Here is a 21,239-nt window from a genome sequence, read left to right as displayed (position 1 = left end):
CAAAAAGGAAGCATATGGGAGGGAGGTGAAGCAAAGACCAGATACATGTGAGGAAGTCACCAGTTGATGAAGCATGCAGAGATCAGAAGCTTGGCTGGCTCAAATCTGGCAGGGGAAGCAAAGGGCAACAAGAAGGGCTTCTAGGGCTCCTGTGAGCACAACGGCAGCAAAAGACCAAGAAAACTGTTGGTAGGGTGCTGAGCAGGGCAGGCAATCAACTGAGCAAGGACACAGGAAAGGCTGATGTATTCAGTGTCTTCCCTGCTTCAGGCTTTACCGTCAAGGTCTGCTCTCAGGCCTCCCAAGTCCTTGTGCCTCATGGCAGAGCTTGGAGGAAGAAAGTGACACCTCTCAGGGCCCCCAGCAAATACCCCCCTCCTGGGGTTTGGTTACCTGGGCTCAGGGCCAAGATAGTACAGCTGGTGACCTTCAGGAGAGCTTTTCTAGGAAGCTCTACTGGAGGCTTCAGCGAAGGTCTCCACTCCCTGCCTTGGGAGCTGCTTTTAAGCTGCAGCTCTCACCTTTGACACTCACCTGAGCTACGGACTTGACTTCCCAGCTTGATTTCAAAGCTGCCTCACCGTGGATCTGTCTGCCAAGCTGGGCTCTTGCCTTAATCCAGCTACCTGCCATTGCCCGGCTTGCCCTGCTCACCCCGTGGGTCCTGAGGGGCTGTACCTTTGCTGGTGAGGCCACTGCTGCTGCCTGCCTTAGCGTCCCTCCCCTTAGGGACTAGTATGCCCCTGCTGCTCCCAGACACTAACAATGGTACAGGAAGACAAAGTTAGAGACTGCCTTAAGAAAACTGGACATGCAAAACTCCGTAAGACCAAGTAGGATGGAGAAGGAGCTGCTTTCTATCATTTTTGAAAGGTTGTATCAATCTGGGAGGTGACTGATGACTGTGAAAGGGCAAATGTTACCTTCAAGACAGGCAATAAGGGTGATACAGGCCAGTCGGACTTGCCTCAGTGTCTCAGGGAACTGTGGAGCAAATCGACACAGAGATCATTTGCATGCACACGAAGGACAAGAGAGCGATGGGAACAAGAAGCATGGATCCACCAAAGGCAAATGGTGCCTGGCCAACCTGACTGCCCTTTCTGATGCAATGATTTGCTCTGTGGAGTAAGAGAGCTATAAATATTCTGTATCTCATTTCAGTAATGCAGAGTCCTTCAGCATCCTTGCAGCCACACCTGGCAGGTATAAACTATGGACAGACTACATGGTGGATGAAAAGTTGTCTGGACTGCCAGGTTCAAAGGACTGTGATTACAGGTCTACAGTCTAACTAGTGGCTGGTAACAAAAAGCCACCTACAAGAGCCGATAGTGGACACAATATTGACGTCTTTATCATGACCAGTGCAACAGCATAGAACACCCCTTCAAAAAAAGATCTGTGGATAAGACCGAACGGGGAGAGCGCAGTCCAAAAGCCTGAAAAGCAGAACTGCGGTTCAGATGGACTGTGACATGCTGGAAGAATGGGCTGGCAGGAACCTTGTTAAGTCAACAAGGGCAAGTGCTATGTGCTGCTCTAGGGATGGAGCAACCCCATGCAACAGGACAGGCTGGGAACAAACTGAGAGGTCACAGTTCTGCAGGAAAGAAACTGGAGATCCTGGTGGACGAGAAGTTCAATACAAGTCAGCTGTGAGTCCTGGCAGCAATGAAGGCTTGTCTCAAGCTAGGCTAAAAAGATATGATAGAAAAGACACAGCCAGACTCATCTCAAGTGCCTAGAGAAAGAGGTAATGGTCATAAACTGCAACAAGGAAAATTCCCATTTGACATGAGGAAAAATCTATTCACCGTGTGAGTGGTCTGCACTGGAAGAGTGACCCACATGGGTGGTGAAATGTCCACCCTTCCACATTTTCAAAACCCCAGTGGACAAGTTCCTGAACAACCTACCTCCTGTGAGCAGGAGACTGAAGGAGGCCAGCTCATGAGGTCCCCTGCAGCCCAAATCTATGCTTTCACCAGCTTTCCATTGATAGAGAACCTCTCCTCCAAGCCTGGGGAAACTTAGCTTCTTTAATACAACTTTGTCAAATGTTTTCCTGAAAATTCGATTATACCTGTTGCTTGCCTCCACCCATGCGCTTGCAGAACTCCAGTACATTAACAAGGCGGAATTTCCCTTTATAGAAGCCATGCTGACTCTTTTCTAATGGACTATATTTTCCAGTAAGCAGTGATTTTGTCCTTTATAACCCTATCACCTTATTGCTGCCAGAAGTCAGTCACCTGTATGGCGTTCCCAGGATGTCCTCTAGAGACCATCTTTAGCAGTAACAGTGACAACAAGGAATTCACCGAGCGTCTCTGTTACACCTTACCATCCCCAGGTGCCTGTTCCACCACCCTTGGTCACCAAGCAGACCCACACAAACACTACCTGGACTCCTGCTCTTGATGGATTCAGAGAACGTATTACTACTGGTTTGAGCCTCCTGTGCAAGGTGCTCTTCAACTTCCTTTTCACCCTTTTGAATTCTCCTTTTACATTTCACCTGCCATGCTACAGATTTTCCTGTTCTCACCTGCCATGCTTTCCACTTTTTAAATGCTCACCTTTTCCCCATGATGGCTTTTTAGCTTTCCCATGGAGCCATGCAGGGATTTTTTGTGGGGGACCAATTTGTTCACTTTCAAATGGTGTATCTTGGCTTCTGACACAGTATGTTTTAAACAGACTCCAAGCTCCCTGTAGGCTGCTCACTTCCTGGGCAGATCTTTTTATGGTTTGGGGGATTTTTAAACTACTTGATTCATTTTTAGGTATTTTAATTTCTTGAAATCGAATATCCATGTGCTGGATTTATTTTGTCTGCTATCCCCTTCTACTCAGTTCTACCTAATTGTACTGCAGTTGCTATAAGCCATCCCACTACTAGCTTAAAGTAGGTCCTACGCATCACAACACTCCAAAAAGCAGCTTCACTTGTCAGTTTAAACTTGGTTGCTGTAGGAAGCAGCCATTTATTGAGTTAGAAGAATGGTCTCTCTCCCTCCCCTCCTGATGAGGCACAGAACCGGTCTCCAGGTAATTGAAAACTCCCACTATAAGTCTCCCAAATTTGCAGCTTCTCTGATCTCACTTAATAGCTCCTGATCACTATCACTGCTCTGCTCCAGGGGTTGCCAGTATAATCCTAGTAGTACATTTAAGGTCTGAGATTTCCACCCGTACAGACCGAACAGTGCTTCTCCTTTCCTGTATTTGTAATGCTGTTACCCTTTATAAAAATCCTTCATGCACAGTGCCCATCTCCCACTATACACCCTGCCCCACCATTTCTGTACAGCTGGTACCCCGGCACCACCACATCCTGGTGAAAGCCCCCTTCCACCTCATCTCAGAGACACTTGTTACGGCATGGACAGCGTAACTGTGGGGCTAGCTCCCCATAACCACCACCATCAGAACATCCCCAATCACACTTAAAATACTTGAGATGATTACAGTATCTACAACTAGTTAATACTATTGTGTCACAGATCACCCAAAACAAGAATGAACACGTTCCATTTGGAATTCAACAACCCCCAAACTTACATTTCGCATTACAGTAGTATCAACAGGTATCAAACAAATGCAGACTTAGATCGCAAAAGATTTGCTGCTTCGTGCTACAGCTCACTGGCAAAATCCTTTTCCCTCTCTGCTATTGGCAGGTCAGTGAAGTTTCAAGTAAGAATTAACATCTCACAAATGGAAGCATCATCTCCTCTGCTAGGTACAATTTTGGCAAAGAAATGAGTGATGACTTTTTTTTTCAAATCTACCCTAAAGGCCCCATTTCTCCCAATTCTCATTCTCTTTCATGTTAGTTCAGGTCCTCTTCAGTGTGCATCGTAATTAACATGTGCTACCAGTGACCAACTGGTGTGCAACCTAAGAAACTCTGAGCTGATCCTGAGTATGTCGTGCATTATTTTTATAAAAGAAAAGGTGCTGTTATTTTATTTACTGTGAGTGCTTCTATCCCACCTATGCTCCAGACTAGGCCAACCAGTAAAAAAGCTACATTCAAATGCACAAAGTAGCACAAAGTTTCTACACAAGCCTCAAAAGATCTTGCAGCCAGGACAACAAAACTTTCACAGTAAAAAACAGATTCACATTTCCTTTCTCTTCCCTGTTGTCCTTCCATCCCCATTTTCTTTTTTCTCCTTCATGCCAGTATTTATTTGAATTATCTAGCTGCCAGTCTAGTCATTACATAGCTTTTTATATTTAGCCTCCACAAAATATTTTCAGTCCAAGAGTATTGAAATATATTAACTTCTAAAAACAATGACTCATTCTAATCAACAACTCTCTTCTCCTGAAAACAAAAACATACTTCAGACAACAAAATTGTGGTGACATAAGCTTTCAGTCCTCAGACTTGACCTACTTGAAACTTTTTCTTTACTATAGAGAAAGATAGCTTTTGCTCCCTGCATTCTTCCAAGCCTTCTAAACGCAGAAAAGCAGTGCATTCAGTACCCCAACGTGGATTACTACTCACTACTGCAATTAGTGAGCCTCGGGGCTCATTCACAAGCAGCAAACACTACAGGGTTGCCAAATGCACATTCAACTTCTGCTACAAACAGAAAAAATCATTTGAAGGCCCTGAAGGAACAGGACGACACATACCAAAGATATGGACAAAGGAAACACAGCAGGAAACGTCTGACATTTTAATAGCATAAGATGCCTTGATTGAGATTTGTTTTGATCCACAGGGGTCTCAGTCAGACTACTTTACCAGATACAGCCAAATGGCAACCACACATATCACAGAGAGCAACAAAACAGTCAACAGGGGTTGATGAAGAGCCATCAAGAGGGTTTTTTTTTTTTTTTTGGGGGGGGGGGGGGGGGGGGGGGGGAGGAGGTTGGTTTGTTGTTTGGGTTTTTTTAAACTTACTGCATTTCCTGAGTTACAGCTTTTAAGGAGGAAAAAAAAAAAAAGAGATGAGATAAAGAAAAGCAGGAGACTTCAGGGTTCACACAACTGTGGTCACAAGAAGAGACTCAAACTTCGTGTCTGCACCTTTCCACAGCGTGTGTGTGTTTTTCTCTGGTCAACACTTAAAAAGCAAACAAACCAAAACAAAAAACAGAGAGTGAATTACAGGCATCATGCAAACCACATCCTCTAACCTTGTGGTAGGTGCAAGTATTGCTTGATTCCAGGAGAAAACAAACAAGATCATGAAGATATCTTTGTTACTATAAATACATTTTCTTTAGACCTTGTCATTGAGAATTAATCCCTAACCAGACAACAAATAAATCCTAGCAAAAATAGTGCTGTATGTTCTGACGTTTCTGATGATTGCAGAAAATCTAGACTGCAAAATGAATGCAGACAGACGAATGACCAGGTCATTGTTTTACCAAGATATCTGTAATTAGTTGAGTTGTGGCAAGTGATAATATTGTGCATTTTAATTTTAGCTGACACCAGCTGCAAAGTGAATCACATTATGCAAACTACTGCAGTCGTAATCAAAGACTGTTTAACCCTACACTCTGTTAAGTTACAATCGGTTTTATTTCACAACTGGGGCAGGCAAGGAACGCAGGCACAATTCGTTTTCGCAGCTCTCGGAGCCCCGGTAGCTCTGATACCTGTGACCATCCCCAGTGAAGCCAGGCGCCCGGGCGAGTGCCTAACAGGACTGAAGCTTCAGCAGAAGCAGCAGGATGACACAGGCCTTCAGGCTGAACGAGAGCCCGAGGACTTAGTATCTTCTTGCTTACCACGTCGCAGGTAACCTTTGAGAAGGAACAGTCCACCGCACTTTCTGCTGCCTTTTAGCTTCAAAATCTGTCAACGCCAAGAAACTCCCCAAAGGGCTGTCATCTTTGACTAATGGAGTCTGCCAAAAACTCTCTTGAACTAGGCCACTTTTTGCTTCCCTCACTGGAAAAAGAAGCTGCATGACATACACTGGATTCTGGTAGTAGTTCAGTGAGAACTAACACTTTCAGTAAAGACCAATTATATGTGTTTTTTATAACAGCATCCACAAAAAAGGTCATTTCATTCAGAGATTAGGGAAACTTACTCAAGAACTTGGCGCTGTTTTTTCTTCAACATAAAGTTAAATTCTTTAGGTCCTGGAAAGCTACTACACAGATTAATAATTCAGAGAACTGTCAAACTACTTTTGCTATCTTATTTTAAAATGCTGAGAGCAGTGGTATCATTGATTCATGGGGACTTTTTGGCTTTCTTCAGGTCAGGCAAGAGTGAGTATTTTTTAACTTCTAGAGCTTTTTTTTAAGCCAGAAGAATTCATTTTTCCTCGTATCCAGAAAGGTCAATGTAGCAGCAGGCTTGGCATGAGAGCTAACTACTGGATAGAAAAAAAAATTGATAGAGTAGCAAAAGAAGAATTAAATCTCGTGTGTCTTTATAGTTCTCCAGAATACCAGCCAAGCTAATGAAGAAAAAAAAGTAGTCCCTGTTACTCTGAGTCCCTTTATCTTCTAGAAAGGCCAGCTCCCCTCCCTATACCCCAAAAGTTCTGGATGGACAGGAAATGGGGATTTAAAGTGCAAAGAATAATGAAGGCAATGGCTTCCAAAATTTCAAGAGCTGTCACAAAGGTAATGAACAAAACATCAGATGTGTTGCAAATGGGACCAAACTTCTATGTTAACTTTAAAAGCCTTGACCCAATGGGGCTGTTTCCTGTGACAGTATTTTCCCCAACAGGCATACAAGAAGAACTATGTCTTTACCAAGAAAAGCAGCGTGGGGAAATTGTGATAGGAAACCAGTGATTGAGTCTACTTCAGAATACTTCCACGTGGTTTTGAAAACAGCTGTCACTTTCTTTTCTGCTCTGAAGAATAATTAATCACCTATTTTTTCAAATGATCCTGGTCCTGAATATGCATTTTTCTACCCTGATCATCTTAAACCAATCGTATTTAAGGAAAAATTTCTTAAGATCGCTCAAATAGAATTGTCACAAAAATTGTCACAGAAAAGACATTAGTATGAGACTGATTTGTAGAATCTTCAAAATGGAATTACATACGATAGTATGGTATTTATAGAAATATGAACCATCACCCAAGGTTTAAAGCTGCCGTACACTTTCTGTTATGGTCCAGCTGGTGACTCTCAGAGAAACAGGACTGCCAGGAAAAAGGGAAGAAAGGAGGACCCTGGGAACTACCAACCTGTCAGCCTCACCTCTGTGCCTGGGAAGATCATGGAACAGATCCTCCTAGAAGCTGTGCTCAAGCACATGGAGGACAGGGACGTGATTCGAGACAGCCAGCACAGCTTCACCAAGGGCAAGTCCTGGCTGACCAACCCAGTGGCTTTCTATGGAGGAGTGACTGCATCAGTCGACAAGGGAAAAGCAACAGATGTCATCTATCTGGACTGCTGTGAAGCCTTTGACACAGTCCCCCACAACATCCTTCTCTCTAAATTGGGGAGATATGGATTTGATGGGTGGACTGTTTGGTGGGTAAGGAATTGGTTGGATGGTCGCATCCAGAGGGTAGTGGTCAACGGCTCGATGTCTGAATGGAGACCAATGGCAAGTGGTGTCCCTCAGGGGTCCGTACTGGGACCAGTGCTGTTTAGTATCTTCATCAATGACATAGACAGTGGGATTGAGAGCACCCTCAGCAAGTTTGCAGACGACACCAAGCTCAGTGGTGCAGCTGACATGCCCGAAGGACGAGATGTCATCCAAAGGGACCTGGACAAGCTGGAGAGGTGGGCCTGTGTGAACATCATGACGTTCAACAAGGCCAGGTGCAAGGTCCTGCACCTGGGACGGGGCAGCCTCTGATACCAATACAGGCTGGGGGATGAAGGGATTGAGAGCAGCCCTGCGGAGAAGGACTTGGGGGTACTGGTGGATGAAAAGCTGGACATGAGCCGGCAATGTGCACTGGCAGCCCAGAAAGCCAACCCTATCCTAGGCTGCATCAAAAGCAGCGTGGCCAGCAGGTCGAGGGAGGTGATTCTGCCCCTCTGCTCTGCTCCGCTCTGCTGAGACCTCACCTGGAGCCCTGCGTCCAGCTCTGGAGCCCTCAGCAGAAGGAGGACATGGACCTGTTGGAGCGGGTCCAGAGGAGGCCACAAAAATGATCCGAGGGCTGGAGCCCCTCTGCTACGGGGCCAGGCTGAGGGAGTTGGGGTTGTTCAGCCTGGAGAAGAGAAGGCTGCGGGGAGACCTTAGTGCGGCCTTTCAGTCCTTAAAGGGGGCCTGTAGGAAAGGTGGGGACAGTCTTTTTAGCAAGGCCTGCTGTGGCAGGACAAGGACTAATGGTTTTAAACTGAAGGAGGATAGATTTAGAGTGGATATAAGGAAGAAATTTTTTACCATGAGGGTGGTGAAGCACTGGCACAGGTTGCCCAGAGAGGCGGTGGAGGCCCCATCCCTGGCAACATCCCAGGCCAGGCTGGACGGGGCTCTGAGCACCCTGGGCTGGTTAAAGCTGTCCCTGGCACTGCAAGGGGTTGGGCTGGGTGGGCTCTAAAGGGCCCTTCCAACCCAAAGCATTCCATGATTCTATGATACTCAAACACAAACACCACAAACTTCAAGGCTCAGAAGGAAGCTCTTGGGATGTGAGAACAGCCCTGCAGATGGGTCTCAACTCAGGAGAGACTCATCTTCTGCAAAACTGAAGAACTGTTCAATCACCTCTGAAACTAGACTAGCCATACCTTTAACCCGAAGAGTTTATCTAAGAGATGGAAAAAGTTCCCAATCAGCTTCACCACAATACTAAATTATTTTTCTAAGTACAAAGCTTGGTTTTTAGTTACATTGCCCAGTTACCGGACTGATCGGTGACAACCTGGAAAAGACAAGACAGCAGTGACTGGTGTGGATCAAAATGACACCATGCACTGAAGAGCCTGCTATGACATGCTGTGTCTTCTGCCCACAGCACTGTCCTAAACATCAGGTTTGGGTAATGCATTAGGAGATCTGACCCCTTACAGCACCTCCTTCTCCAGAGCTCTAGAGGCAGCTGCAAGAAGGAAGAAAGGCTTTGAAGTAACACCCTCAGGTACTGGAGTGCCTCCAGTCATAGGGGCCACATGAACTATCCTTGAATCCACTGCTAGAGAGGGGCCGCTGCTGAAGAGATGCTTGTTTTGCTGTGCTTTAACCAACTAAAGGAAAAATTCCCAGACAAATTAGGATAAAAGAAAGAGAATAAATTAAGGATAAGACAAAGCAAGAAAAAGCTGAAAGAGACCTTCCTCAACTTACGACTAACCAGTGTGTGCCACTGGTCATGGATTAGGTAACAAAAACACTCAGGAGCCGCTGCTGGGGACGATGCTGTCTGTAGGTGGGTTGTCTGTAGACACTGCTGGGTGCGAGATCATACAGAAAACACCAGTTGTTAAATCCTGACACAATTCCATTTAAGGCCTCAAAAGTTTCCTGTACATCTCCATCCTGACAGCTCCTTTTTCAATCGCAGACCCAGTACAAGTTTTAACAAGCATCCATTTTCTAGGAGCACCTTTCAGCAAAAAAAAAAAAAAAAAGAGCACAGACTTGGGGGGAGGGAAAAAAAAAATCCTACTTCTGATAACTAAGAATATAGGCACCAAGTTACTCACATCCACAATGACATATTATCTGCTTTAAGCCTTGAATCTTTATGCAAAACATGACTTGCACACGGGAACACACTACTTGCTAGGCTTTTCATTCAATTAAAATATTTCAGTATATTTTATCCATTTTTATGTCTGATCATATGTAACTACCCTTTGGTACAAGAAAGCTAGGAAATCGTACATTAATCTGCTGTAGAGATATTCCAACCCATTAACACAAACATGGAAACCCGTTTAATAAAGTGTACTCTGACATACTCAATTCAAAACTCATTCAACATCTGGATATTTACAGCATAAAGTTTTGAGAAGCTATAAATCTTTCCAAAGTCACCGATTACTCAGGAATTATTACAGCTATCGCATACAGCTGTGATGGGGAAGTGATGACAGTTTTTCAATCAAATCTGTCATACAACCCAACAATACACAGTTACCAAGGTGCCATAACTGCTGCTGAGGTTGGATGGAAGAGCTGAGAGGAGGGCGAAAACTGCAGAAGGACACTGTGCAGTAATTCGAATGGCTTGTAAACCGCTAGACCTTAACCTCAGCTACCTTTTAGACATAGATCAGCGAAAATGTACTGCGTAGCACTGTTTGCCTGGCAAAAGTTGGACTGCAGAACTGCCCAAGTAAGTATTGCACTATGAGGTGATAAGAAAAAGCCCAAAACATGATAGGTACAGTCTGACAGGTCAGTAGTTTTGCAGGTTGAGGAAGCCACTATCTTCATGCATTTTTAAAAGTAGCTTATTATGAAAACAGTGACTTGAGGCAAGTGAATTGCTATAATTCTCAACAAAACCTATCTTATTCAGTGTCATGAATTTAAGATAATCCGCAACAGACAAAACTGAAGGAAACCAAACAACAGAGGCAGATAATGATAATCATAAAAATCTTATCTCCATCAGTATGGTTGACTTTTAATTACCAGCTGGAAGTTCCTACACCACAGATTAAGTGCATCACAGAAACAGAAGCAGAGCTACCTCCATACGGAAAGCAAGGTCCACCAAGACTTTTTTGTATGATGCTCTAGCTGAATTACTACCGCTACGTTGCATCAAGGACTAGCTCTAGTCTGGAAACAATTTAGTCACACCATGCAGTGCAGAAACCAAACTCATAAGGCATGCTGTGCTTGAGCTGGCTCCACATAAAGGTTCAGCGGTTCTGTGCAGCATTCCCAGAACCAGGAATGTCCAGTAGAGCAACCTGGGTCCAACACAGCTTGCGAAGCCCAACTGACCGTGGCCCTGCCAAACCCAACACATCCTCTTGGACCTGCCTGCACAAGCCCCAGTATGAGCGGCTAAATCCATCCAACGACTACAAAGTGCAGATCGTGTTTAAGCATCTCCTTGCAATGCCAACACACTTGGAGCAGGGCTGTCCCGAGCTGAAGCTCACTGCTGCGGGCCTGTGAGCCACCGGCCCAGCCCCGGGCACATGCTCTGCTACCCAGAGAGAGTTCTTCTTCCCGGTTACCTTGCACAAGCCACTCCTCGTTACCGGAGCTAAGGGCGTCAGTTAGTGTCTGCCTGCACCCTCTGGGTGCTGCCCAGCTCTCCCGAGCACCGCCAGCAGCGGCCGGGGCACCAGGACTGCTGGGAGCACCGCGCCGTGCCCCGGGGGCAGCGGGCCGGGCACCGCCGCTCCTGCCCCGCCTGCAGCGCCCTTCGACGCCCCCGCGGGCCCGCGCTCCGGGAGGGGGCGGGAGCACACGGCCCGCACACGCCTCGGCCTGCGCCCCGCGGCCGCCGAGAGCGGGCCCGGCCCGGCCCGAGGCGGGGGAGCGGCGCCGGGGTCTCCGCGGGGGGAACCGCGCCCGGGGCGGGGGGGCCCCACGCGCCGCCCTCCCGCAGCGGCGCCGGGCGCGCAGCGCGGCCGGGCCCCCTCGGCCGGCTCTTACCGAGAGGCGGCTCCGGAGCCGGGCCCGGGAGCGCGTCCCGCAGCGGACATGGCAGCGGCGGCCCCGCGCCTCCTCGCCCCCGCCCGCCGCAGCGCCGCCCGGAAGCAGCGCGCTCGGCGCCGGAAGTGACGGCGCCGGCCCGAAGGCGGCCGCGGCGGCGCCTCAGCGCAGGGCGGGAGCGGCCCTGCGGCCTCCGCTGCCGGGGCCGGGCCCGGGGCCGGGAGCCGCCGCCCGCCGCGGTAGTGCCGGGCGCGACCGCACTGAAACGGGAACCGGTCCCGCCAGCGCCCGGCGCCGTGTGGGAGCGGGCGAACGGGGCTTCAGCGGCCCCGGCTCGGCCGGGAGTCCCCGCTGCCGCTGTGCTTTGGGGTTTGGTTTCGTTACATTGACAGGGCCGTCCCTCTGGCCTGCCCTCCTACTGCTCGAAGTGTTGCGACGCGAGTTATTTGAAGCAGCTTGTCGCTTGGCGGCCGGGGCGTCAGAGCCGCGTGACGGGGCGCCGGTAGAAAATTTCCTTTGGGTGCGGGTCAGAGAGGTCGGGGGTTTTTGCCGGGTTAGGTTTTGGAGAGCTCTAGCGGATTTTGCAGAAGTTGTTTCTTTTCTGAAATTACTGCTTTCCCCTTCCCTCTTAGCAGGTCGAAACTTGCTGAGCCTTTGATTTCACCTCTCCCAGGAGTTCCCTCGGTGATTTTAAAAAAAAGTAACACAACACAGAAATCAAGCTGTGTCAGCGCGGTACCGAGGCTCTTTGCTGGAGTATAAATACAGAAAGATGAGAAGGTGGGAGAAGTTAAAGGGCAAAACACTTGGGGAACACCCTTTATTTAAAAGAACTTTTTTTAAAAAGATCCATTTTATTGCAAAGTAAAGCAGAGTAATGCAACATTGTGCTAAAACGGAGAAAGTAATTCCAGGAACAGAAGTAGAAGCTCAGACAGGTTTTTAGGAACACATTGTTACTGACTTAAAGACTGCAATACACCTTCCTTGAAGTGTCCTCAGGGCTTTTTCCTCCACTTACCCTTTTCCTCAGATGCAAGTTTATATTTGTTCTCTGAGCCCACACTGGCCTTACAGCTCTTTTCTGTGGAGTAAAGCATGTTATTTACCCACAGTAAGTAGCCTCAACTGTAAACTCTCTTGCATGCTTTCTAGGAATCAATAGAAGATCACACTTTTACCAGATGTCCATGTAAAATCCCTTTCCATTTCCTCTAAGAGTTGCCAAACTCCGTCTGCTCAGTGCTTTAGGAGCTGTGAAGCCAGACAGCTCCGCTATCACATCGGGTGGCAAGGGGAGAAGAGGAAAGCTCTGTCCCATCTGTCAGCTGCCAGAAAGTGCCATCTGGGGAGGACAGAGGCAGATTCCTCCAGCAAGCGGGATTTAGGCTTTTAAATTACAGAAATCACCCCCCTTGCTGTGTGCTGTGGCTCGGATGGCTGCAGATTCAGGGCTGAGGGACGTAGTCAGGGAATTACCTCTCTGCTAAGAGGTGCCAGCAGGGTTTTTTATGAGTGGCCATCACTGAAGCAGAGTCCAGGACCAGGAGGAAAATGCATTCACATTGTGATCAGATTCTTTCCTTTGCCTGGCACTGGGCCTGGAGTGCATGGCTGGCCCTGGCAGATGGTGTTAGAAGAAGAAACATCTTAGTTCTTTTGCTCATTCACACAAGTAAGCATAAAAGCTGCCTGAGGATCTTCAGGAGATACATCTGAAGGACCTGTATCTCCACTGAATATAGGCAAAGTCTGATACAAATATTGGTCTCATCTTTGGAAAGACTTGAGCTTATATTTCACATTCTCTGGTGGGTGTACGAAGGCTGCTGTCCTTGCATATGAATAATCAGTGTCACAGGTCAGATACACTATTCCTATCATCAGCCAGACTCTATGTAGTTTAGGGAACAAAAAACTGTTGTGAAAACAAGTAAGTTCCCTTCCCTGCCCAATTTCCTGTGCTGGATTGAGCAATTTGGGTCAGAAAAGGAACCTCAAGTGTCTCATGATTTGTAACAGAACTCAGCACCCCTGGAAAATCGCTTTGCCCTGGGCCCCAACTGACTGCAGCCAGCCCTGAGTGAGGAGTCTCCAATCTTGTTGGAGCACGTGAATTACATGTCTGTTAAGTGTACTGTATCACTGCAGCACTGATTTACTCAGAAAGTAGCCATGACTTGACACTTCACGTGTGGTAGGATATCAGGAACTAGTCAGCTTCATTTCTTAGTAGCAGAAATAGAAAGGCTGGGGGAAGGAATAATGTACAGTTCCTTGCTACAACCCTAATTTAAATAAATAAGAACAAAGATACTGAAGCGGTTTAAGCTTTTCGTCGTATTATTGTAATGCCCGTGCTGACAATAATCTTCTGTTATGTGGAGCCTCCAAAGTGAGATTGGATCTCCACAGACACATGCAGTCAGCCAAAAATTGCTATACTGAGTGCAAGAGACCACTGGTTTGCCAGTTCTGCTATCATACAAGAAGCCAGGGCAGACAATAGTCCTGTTTGGACATAATGCTGATCTGGGGATGGGGGCTGAGGCACTGGCAATTTCTCTTCCTTTTCTTGCCTACTAGTCCAGTTACTTGACTGATTCAAGAGCTGGGAGCAAAGGCAAACGTTCGTAATAGCTACTCCCAGACATGTGTCAAGTATGGACCCCAGCAGACTGTGCGAGTAGCTGAGAAGGGATTAGAGGTGCAGATCTCTTCTTTGATGGCATTTAAGGAACTCCCTGGACTGCATCCCTTCTAGCCACTCAAGGGTTTTTTCAGCTCAGACTCTCTTCACAGAACCATGCAAGCTTCTCAGAAAAGCCACTTGATGCTAGCAACTCAATCTGTTGTTCTGTGTCTTTTAGAAGTCTCTTACAGTTCTGATACTGGATTCTTCGTGGAGCTGGGCAGGCAAAGGACCAGGGATGGTGCTATTTGGGCTGACATAATGGGTAACTTCAGCGCACTTAGCTTCTAGCTGCTCACTGCAGAGACTCAATGACACATTTCTTTCATGTAAAAGCAGATCGTCTGAGCTGTTCTCAGTGCCCATGAGGACATCAGCCCAGACAGAAGGTGCTTTTCTGCCAGATCATTACCGCCTCCAGTTCTGCCAGTTGCGTGTGATAGAACAAATGAGCGTCCATTCTTCTTTCTAATGGGAAAAAGGAAATTTAATGTCTTGGTTCTCTGTTGTGTTCCTCAGCGCCTCTTCTTGAGAAAAGATGAGTGACTAATTCATGCATCTCAGTCTTCAATCAGAACAGAGCTGACCTAGATCCTGATGGCATCCTCTTGGTGAATGATGCCCTCAATCACCGTGTCAGTGGTTTGCCTGGAGCACTTGCGACTCCCTTTCATGCTTTTCAGGTTTTCTGAAAGATGCTTCTGGAACTTCTTGGTGAGGAAGCAGTAGATGATTGGGTCCAACACACAGTTCATACTCAAGAGGCACAAAGTCACCTGGTGAGCATCATTGAGTTGTTGGCGCAACTGACAGTTTTCTCTCTGCCACTGCTCCAGAACAGTCAGGGTCCAGGGCAGGTGCACTATGTGATGAGGTACAAAACTTATGATGAACACAGCCAGCACTGTGCAAACCATCCAGAGTGCCCTTTGCTTGACATGAGCACTCTTCTGTGACTGCACTGATTTGGAGAAGAGGGTCCTGATGATGATGATGTTCCAGCCTAGTATAAAAAAGAAAATGATATAGAAGAGGATGCAGATGATGACATGAATGGCGAGAACAGCTGAAACACTGCCAGAAGAGTCATAGCGCTCAAAGCACCGCGTGAAATTCTTCGAATGCGTCACCTCCTGATTAGTATTATTGTCAAAAAGGTAATACAAAGAGCTGCCCGCTATTATGATCCAGATAGCTGCTGATAAGTAGATACCCCTTCTCTGGGTGGTAAGCTGAGCAGCTTTAATGGGATTAGTCACGGCTTGGTAACGGTTGTATGTGATGACCATCAGGAAGGCAACAGAAGAGTAGGTGTTAACGAAAAATAAACAGCCAGCCACATTACAGAGGAACTCAGGCATGATCCAGTCTCCATGGTGGTGATAGTAAACAATCCACATTGGCATCGTAACCAAGAAGAGCAGGTCAGCTACTGTCAGGTTCATCATGAATATCTTGATTTCGTTGAGTTTCTTGGTGGGGTAAATACGGCTGAAAATCCAGAGCACGTAGCAGTTGGCAACAAAGCCCAGAATGAAAATGATGCTGTAGAAAACAGTGAAGAGGCTGTAGCGAAACTCAGAGTCTATGTAGCATTGAATGTCAGCACTACCTTCAGCACCACCTTTACCCTTTCCAGACATCGTGGTGCTGAGTGGGACACCTGAAGCAGAATTTCCTGCCGTAGCTTTTCTTCTTACCTAAAAATACAAAGCATAAAATGAGCTGATTGGTGTGGTACCATTGCTAAGCCAAAACCCACCTTTCATTTTCAGCTGTCTGTAACCACAGGAGTTCTGCTTCATGCCTCGGCTCCAGCCACAGACATCTGCCCTGTCCCCTTGGTCCTCTCTTTGATACCATTTCCACACCATACTAAGCCTTTGTGTCTTCATCCAGGGTTGTTTGCTGCAGTGCAGATCTGAGCTAATCTCTAATCTCAAAAGCCTTTTCTGCTTGAGGGTTCTTAGATAAAATTATCTGTTACTCTGTACTGTCTCAAGCTTCTTAATCTTTTACTACAAGCAAACAGGTTTTCTGGGTCTCTGTTTTTCCTCCTGTGGTTCCTAATGCTTTCTAACTTGCCTACATTTATTTTTACGTAGAAATTCCAGAAAGGAAACAATATCTACTAAAAATATCTACTATCTACTAGTGCCATTTCCGGAGTTGCCCTCTACTTGTTTTCCGACATTTTCCTTCTTACAGTTGTAAAGATTGTATTTGTTTTCTTAGTTGTAGGATCTCACATTCACTTTATAGGCTCTCAATTTTTTTACTCAGTGAATGATGTAAAAGATGAGTCACTAATCCTGCAGGGTGATGTTTTGTGGTGCATTGTTGATTTTAACTACAGTTCATCTCTCTTAAAATCCTGGCTGTCATCTATAGTGCCATCATTTTTAATTCACGTTGTTGTCAAACCAATCTGGCTCCCTGGTTTCTTTCCCCCCTACCATTTCTGCATCAAATGCAAGTGTCCGCAGCAGCAATTCTGTATTTTCCTGTGTCGCTGGTGAGGCTGCTGACAAACACTGTCCCTAAAGAGATACCCTCAGGTTTTTAATGTTACCAATCCCCACCTCAGTTAGTATTTCTTCAGATCTTGCCTACAGTTTGGACATACCAAATTCCTGCATCATCAATACTGCATGTGTTCTTGTCTCAGATTTACATGGATTTGGTCTAATCCCTTGTATACTTTAACCTGCTACTTTTACCATCCAGAGGACGTACACACCTGTTCTTGGCTGTGGTGCCAGCTCCCCGTCTGACTCTGGGCAGGCACTCACCTCTCCGTGACACAGTCCTGCAGATCTGCTTGGTTTTCTCTCCCTCTTCCTTCATGGGAAGATAAGTGACTAACACAGGTAAAGCAGTTTGAGAGCCACCGGCAAAGACATTAGGTTGCTCGCTGATGGTAAACTTGCTGGGTTTTTAACCTAATTTGCAGAACATGGTGGTTTTCCTTGAGAGTGAGTAAACTGTACCACCAGTCATGAAGCCTAAACTTCTTGTGTGAGTTATGATGGGAATGCCGGGTGCTGCACATTGTAATGTGCTTGCCTCTGATCTGCCAGCCCCACGGACAACAAGCATTTTCCCCCAAAGACTGCTGCCTCCTGAGAAGGCACCCTCCTGCCTTGAAACTTTCTGGATCTTCCCCAGCAGCAGATAGTGGCATGAACCTCCATCTCACCCTCTCTGGGTTGAGTCTCTCTTTGTGCCCATGTGCTGTTGGTTCCTCATCCACACATTTGCAATTTTCCTCTGCAAATGGGGAAGTCAGCTGTAGCTCACACAAGCTCTCCCTTTCTTCAGAAAATTCTGCAAACCCCGTGGTACTTCTTCCCAGTTGTTAGGAGAGGAAGGCAATAGTCATCTTCTGGACCCTGTCCATCCTCACCCCTCCCAGGTCCCCTAAGGACATGACAACTATAGATATCCACAACTTGTCCTTGGACCTTCATAGGCTGCTACGTGGTGGGCAGCACGGGGGTTTGAGTATCTTTAAACTCAATCTTTCAGCCATGTTCCATGTGAATTAACAAGTAGCTGTGGCAGTACTAGTAGTTGGCCAGGTGACACATGTATCTGTCCTCTTTCACCTTGATCTCTGCCACTCTGCTGAGAACCCACTGATCTCTAAAGGGTAATGGCTGATTCAGGTGGTGGTCGCCAGGAGGTGAGGATGGTCTGGGCTATGACACCTCGGGGTCTGGCCACAGAGGTCTGCAGAGAGGTCCCAGAGTGGGCAGGGGCCCACGCTCTGTTCCCTGTTCTGCCTTTGATTCATGCAGGACCCAAGGCAAGTCCTACTGGTCATCTCATGGATCTGTTTCCACACCCTCATCTATATATGAAAAGTGGTAATTGTCACAACACGGCCTTAAATAAATGTCCGTGTCCAAGCCCAGCTCTCCCACCAACTGAGGGACCATCTCTGGTAAGGACATACGCCAGCTGGAAGGGCTTGCATCTCACAGCTCACGAGGGCACCTAGCAGATGCAGACATTCAGGGAAGGGGTGAGGCTGTGCTGCGGGGCACTGTCCATCTACCCCACCATTGCTGGTGCTGTACATGGGCATGGCAGCCTACAAACATTGCCCAGGAGCTCTGCTGAACTTTACTGGTGGGGTCTCCAGGCCTGCCCATCAGCTGCCAGATTTAGCAGATGGGGTGGAAGGGAGAGTGAACCTGCACATCCCCCTCCACTGCAAAGCCCTGCACAGAAGACAGCTGCGCTCTGACCTGGAGATAAATGCAAGGGTATGCTCTACGTTGTTGTCTGCTAGAAATCTCTGGCAAAGGTGGGCTGTGGGAGATGGCAGAGCCATGCCCTGGCCCCAAAAGCACTTGGTAGAGCTCATCTGTATTTGCATTAGTAGGCTGTGCAGTGCCAATGCCAAGGTCCTTCAGGGAATCACAAGAGTTGCTTTTGCCTTCTCGCTTGTCAAGCCAGATACTCTACAAAACACAGCTAGAAGAGAGCATGGCACCACTCCCCACTAAATTTACTCAATACCCACTTTCCTCTTCAGCCTGAGGAACTCGAGCTCACATCTCCCATATACTTGTGAGATGTCCTAAGTCCTAGAGTCTGGAGTACCTTATGGGGGATCTCACTCAGCCTCTCCTGTTGAAGTGGTTCCCCTTTGTATAAAACAAGTAAATAATGTCTGTGCCAGCAGAAGGGAGAACAGGCGCAGTGGTCAGGGTGTGGGCTGGCAGGTGTGGGTCCTGTTCTCTGCTGCAGCAGGCTGCACTGCATTACCAAAATCCCTGGCAACTCGCCCAAGCCGCTACCTTGTACACTAGTACACCAGCCAATAATCCCAAGTGGTTTATATCATCAACTCCATTGTATGCAAAATTAGAGGTGGAAGTAATGGGCAGAGCATGGCCAAAGCAACTGCAGACTCTGCTCCCAGTCTACACTCTCTCCCGTGGGCCATGCTCTCCCAATAAGGATTTACTGGCTCATGGCTGCAAGGTGCAAAGACCATGCTATCACAAGCTATGCCATCAGCAAAAGTATATTCCAAGAGGAATAGTACTAATAAAGTATATTTTCTGCTTACCACAGTTGAAAGGATTCAGCACGATACGTCCATCTTCAGCTTTAGTAGAGCAGTGATGGGTGTTTTACTGAGGATGCTCAGTCTTCTTCTGAGTGTTATTTTCTCTGACCTGGGGCTGGAAGGTCTCCACACAGGCAGCTCTCAAGAACGGGACACCAGAATGGGAGCAACTGCAGCATGACTGCAGAGTCACTAGAGAAGAGGAAATGTGTGACATCAGCTCAAAGGAAATGAGAAATAAAATAAGCTGTAGAGGAAAGAAGGCAATTAACCACAGAAAAGATCTGGAAAGTCCTTAAAACTGTTTCCTCAAAGTATCTCTACTTCTGATGATCCTGAAAGAGGGCAAACTTGGGGTTTTCATAGAATCATAGAATCGTTTAGGTTGGAAAAGACCTTTAAGGTCAGTCATTGAGTCCAACCATAAAACTAGCACTGCCAAGTTCACCACTAAACCATGTCCCTTAGCACCACATCTACATCTTTTAAATATCTCCAGGGATGGGGACTCAACCACTTCCCTGGGCAGCCTGTTCCAATGCTTGACTACCCTTTCCGTGAAGAAATTTTTCCTAATATCCAATCTAAACCTCCCCTGGCACAACTTGAGGCCATTTCCTCTTGTCCTATCACTTGTTACTTGGGAGAAGAGACCGACCCCTACCTCACTACAACCTCCTTTCAGGTCGTTGTAGAGAGCGATCAGGTCTCCCCTCAGCCTCCTCTTCTCCAGACTAAACAACCCCAGTTCCCTCAGCCAATCCTCACAGGAGCATTCCTCTCCACTGTGTGTCCCTGGTTAGATCTGGGATTAGACAGCATTTGAGCATCCTTCTTCCAAACAGATAAATGCCAGAAGCCAGAAGAGCTTTCACTTAATAACTTTGAGGATGGGAAGTGCCAGGAAACTCATATATCCCATGGACTCATTCCCTAGCAGAGTCTCCTTCGCATTTGTGTTGGGGCTAAACAGACCGAGGAATCCAGCCATCCCAAGTCTCCTTTTATCTCAGGGACCTTCAGCGGACACTGAGACACCACGGCATGTCAATTCTTCACCTGGCTCACCCACCTTCACATCATGACCACCATTATTTGTGGCAGCCCGAAGACCACTCATTACAATGATGCAAATTGGTGAGGTGCTCAGGGAGACACCAGTGACAAGCAAAGCTGCACACATGGTCCCAGCTAAGCTGTAAATCCCAAGTTGTAGCTCCCATGCTGATGGTTAACCTGCCCTCCATGCAGACACTGCTTTTACACCTGCACACAGTGCAGATGTGAGCTTGGAGCATCTGCACCATGTCCTGCACAAACCACACACCTGCGGACAGCTACAGGAACTGAAACAGTGAGTCTGGTGCCTGGGTTCAGTGTGAAACACATAGGAACAGAGCCACAAAGACCATCATCAGCACAAAGAGGTACCTGAGCCTGCAACAAGGCTGCCGAGGAACAACATGGGCCCAAGCGGAAGCAGAAGAGGCCAGTCCACATTGGTGCTCTCCTGGGAAGGCTGGCTCTCCTGGCTCTTCTCATGGAATGCCATGTATGGCAGACAGCCCATGGTAGGCCCTGGCCATGTGCATGCTGTGAGGAGCACCAGAAACTCCCATGGTGTGGTGTCATGTCGTGGGAGAGCCACCAGGAACAGGCTGAGAGTTGCGTCCCCTGGGCCACACCAGTTGAGGGCACCAGCCAAACTTCTCCGAGAGCCAGGATTTGGCACAGACCCTGGGACACCTTCAAGTCATGCTTTTGCTGTTGAGCTGGTGAGCCCTGGCTCTGAGCTGGGACACAGCAACCTCCTCATCAGCCAGGGAGATGGGGCACTGATGGAGGGGCAAGATGGACAGCAGCAACGCTGCTTTGCCAAGATGCTGACTTTTGTCTTGCCTTGCCTCAGGCATCTCGA

General features: G+C 47.4%; 2 protein-coding genes across 8 annotated transcripts in view; both read right to left on the bottom strand.

The window, feature by feature from the left end:
• EYA3 (EYA transcriptional coactivator and phosphatase 3) overlaps positions 1 to 11,569 on the bottom strand; it is a 59,932-nt gene extending 48,363 nt beyond the window's left edge. For 5 of the 6 annotated variants that reach the window (XM_075722102.1, XM_075722104.1, XM_075722107.1 and 2 more), the window contains exon 1: positions 11,123 to 11,180. The gene's annotated coding sequence lies outside the window, so the exon portion shown is untranslated. Of the gene's footprint in view, positions 1 to 11,122; positions 11,181 to 11,546 lie in introns of those variants that run through there. The other variant, XM_075722103.1, reaches the window with a different exon arrangement.
• Positions 11,570 to 12,336: 767 nt separating this feature from the next.
• Positions 12,337 to 20,828, bottom strand: PTAFR (platelet activating factor receptor). 2 transcript variants are annotated; one of them, XM_075722090.1, is made up of 3 exons: positions 20,753 to 20,828; positions 19,322 to 19,513; positions 12,337 to 15,938 (listed from the first exon to the last, which is right to left on the bottom strand). In XM_075722090.1, exon 3 carries the CDS (start codon positions 15,879 to 15,881, stop codon positions 14,826 to 14,828), a length of 1,056 nt encoding a protein of 351 aa, XP_075578205.1. In that variant the 5' UTR covers positions 15,882 to 15,938; positions 19,322 to 19,513; positions 20,753 to 20,828; the 3' UTR covers positions 12,337 to 14,825. The 2 variants fall into 2 exon arrangements, with proteins under 2 accessions (XP_075578205.1, XP_075578206.1); XM_075722091.1 differs by lacking the exons at positions 19,322 to 19,513; positions 20,753 to 20,828 and adding an exon at positions 15,958 to 15,982 and having other exon boundaries at positions 12,337 to 15,826.
• Between the last annotated feature and the right edge of the window lie 411 nt (positions 20,829 to 21,239).

The sequence above is a fragment of the Pelecanus crispus genome, chromosome 16 (assembly GCF_030463565.1).
Source record: "Pelecanus crispus isolate bPelCri1 chromosome 16, bPelCri1.pri, whole genome shotgun sequence".
NCBI lineage: Eukaryota > Metazoa > Chordata > Aves > Pelecaniformes > Pelecanidae > Pelecanus > Pelecanus crispus.
Note: the sequence above shows the minus strand (reverse complement) of the source record. Positions and strands in the feature narration are given on the sequence as shown.

Coding starts and splice junctions, on each gene's coding strand:
- PTAFR (XM_075722090.1), bottom strand. CDS start 15,881: ATGTCTGGAAAGGGTAAAGGTGGTGCTGAAGGTAGTGCTGACATTCAA.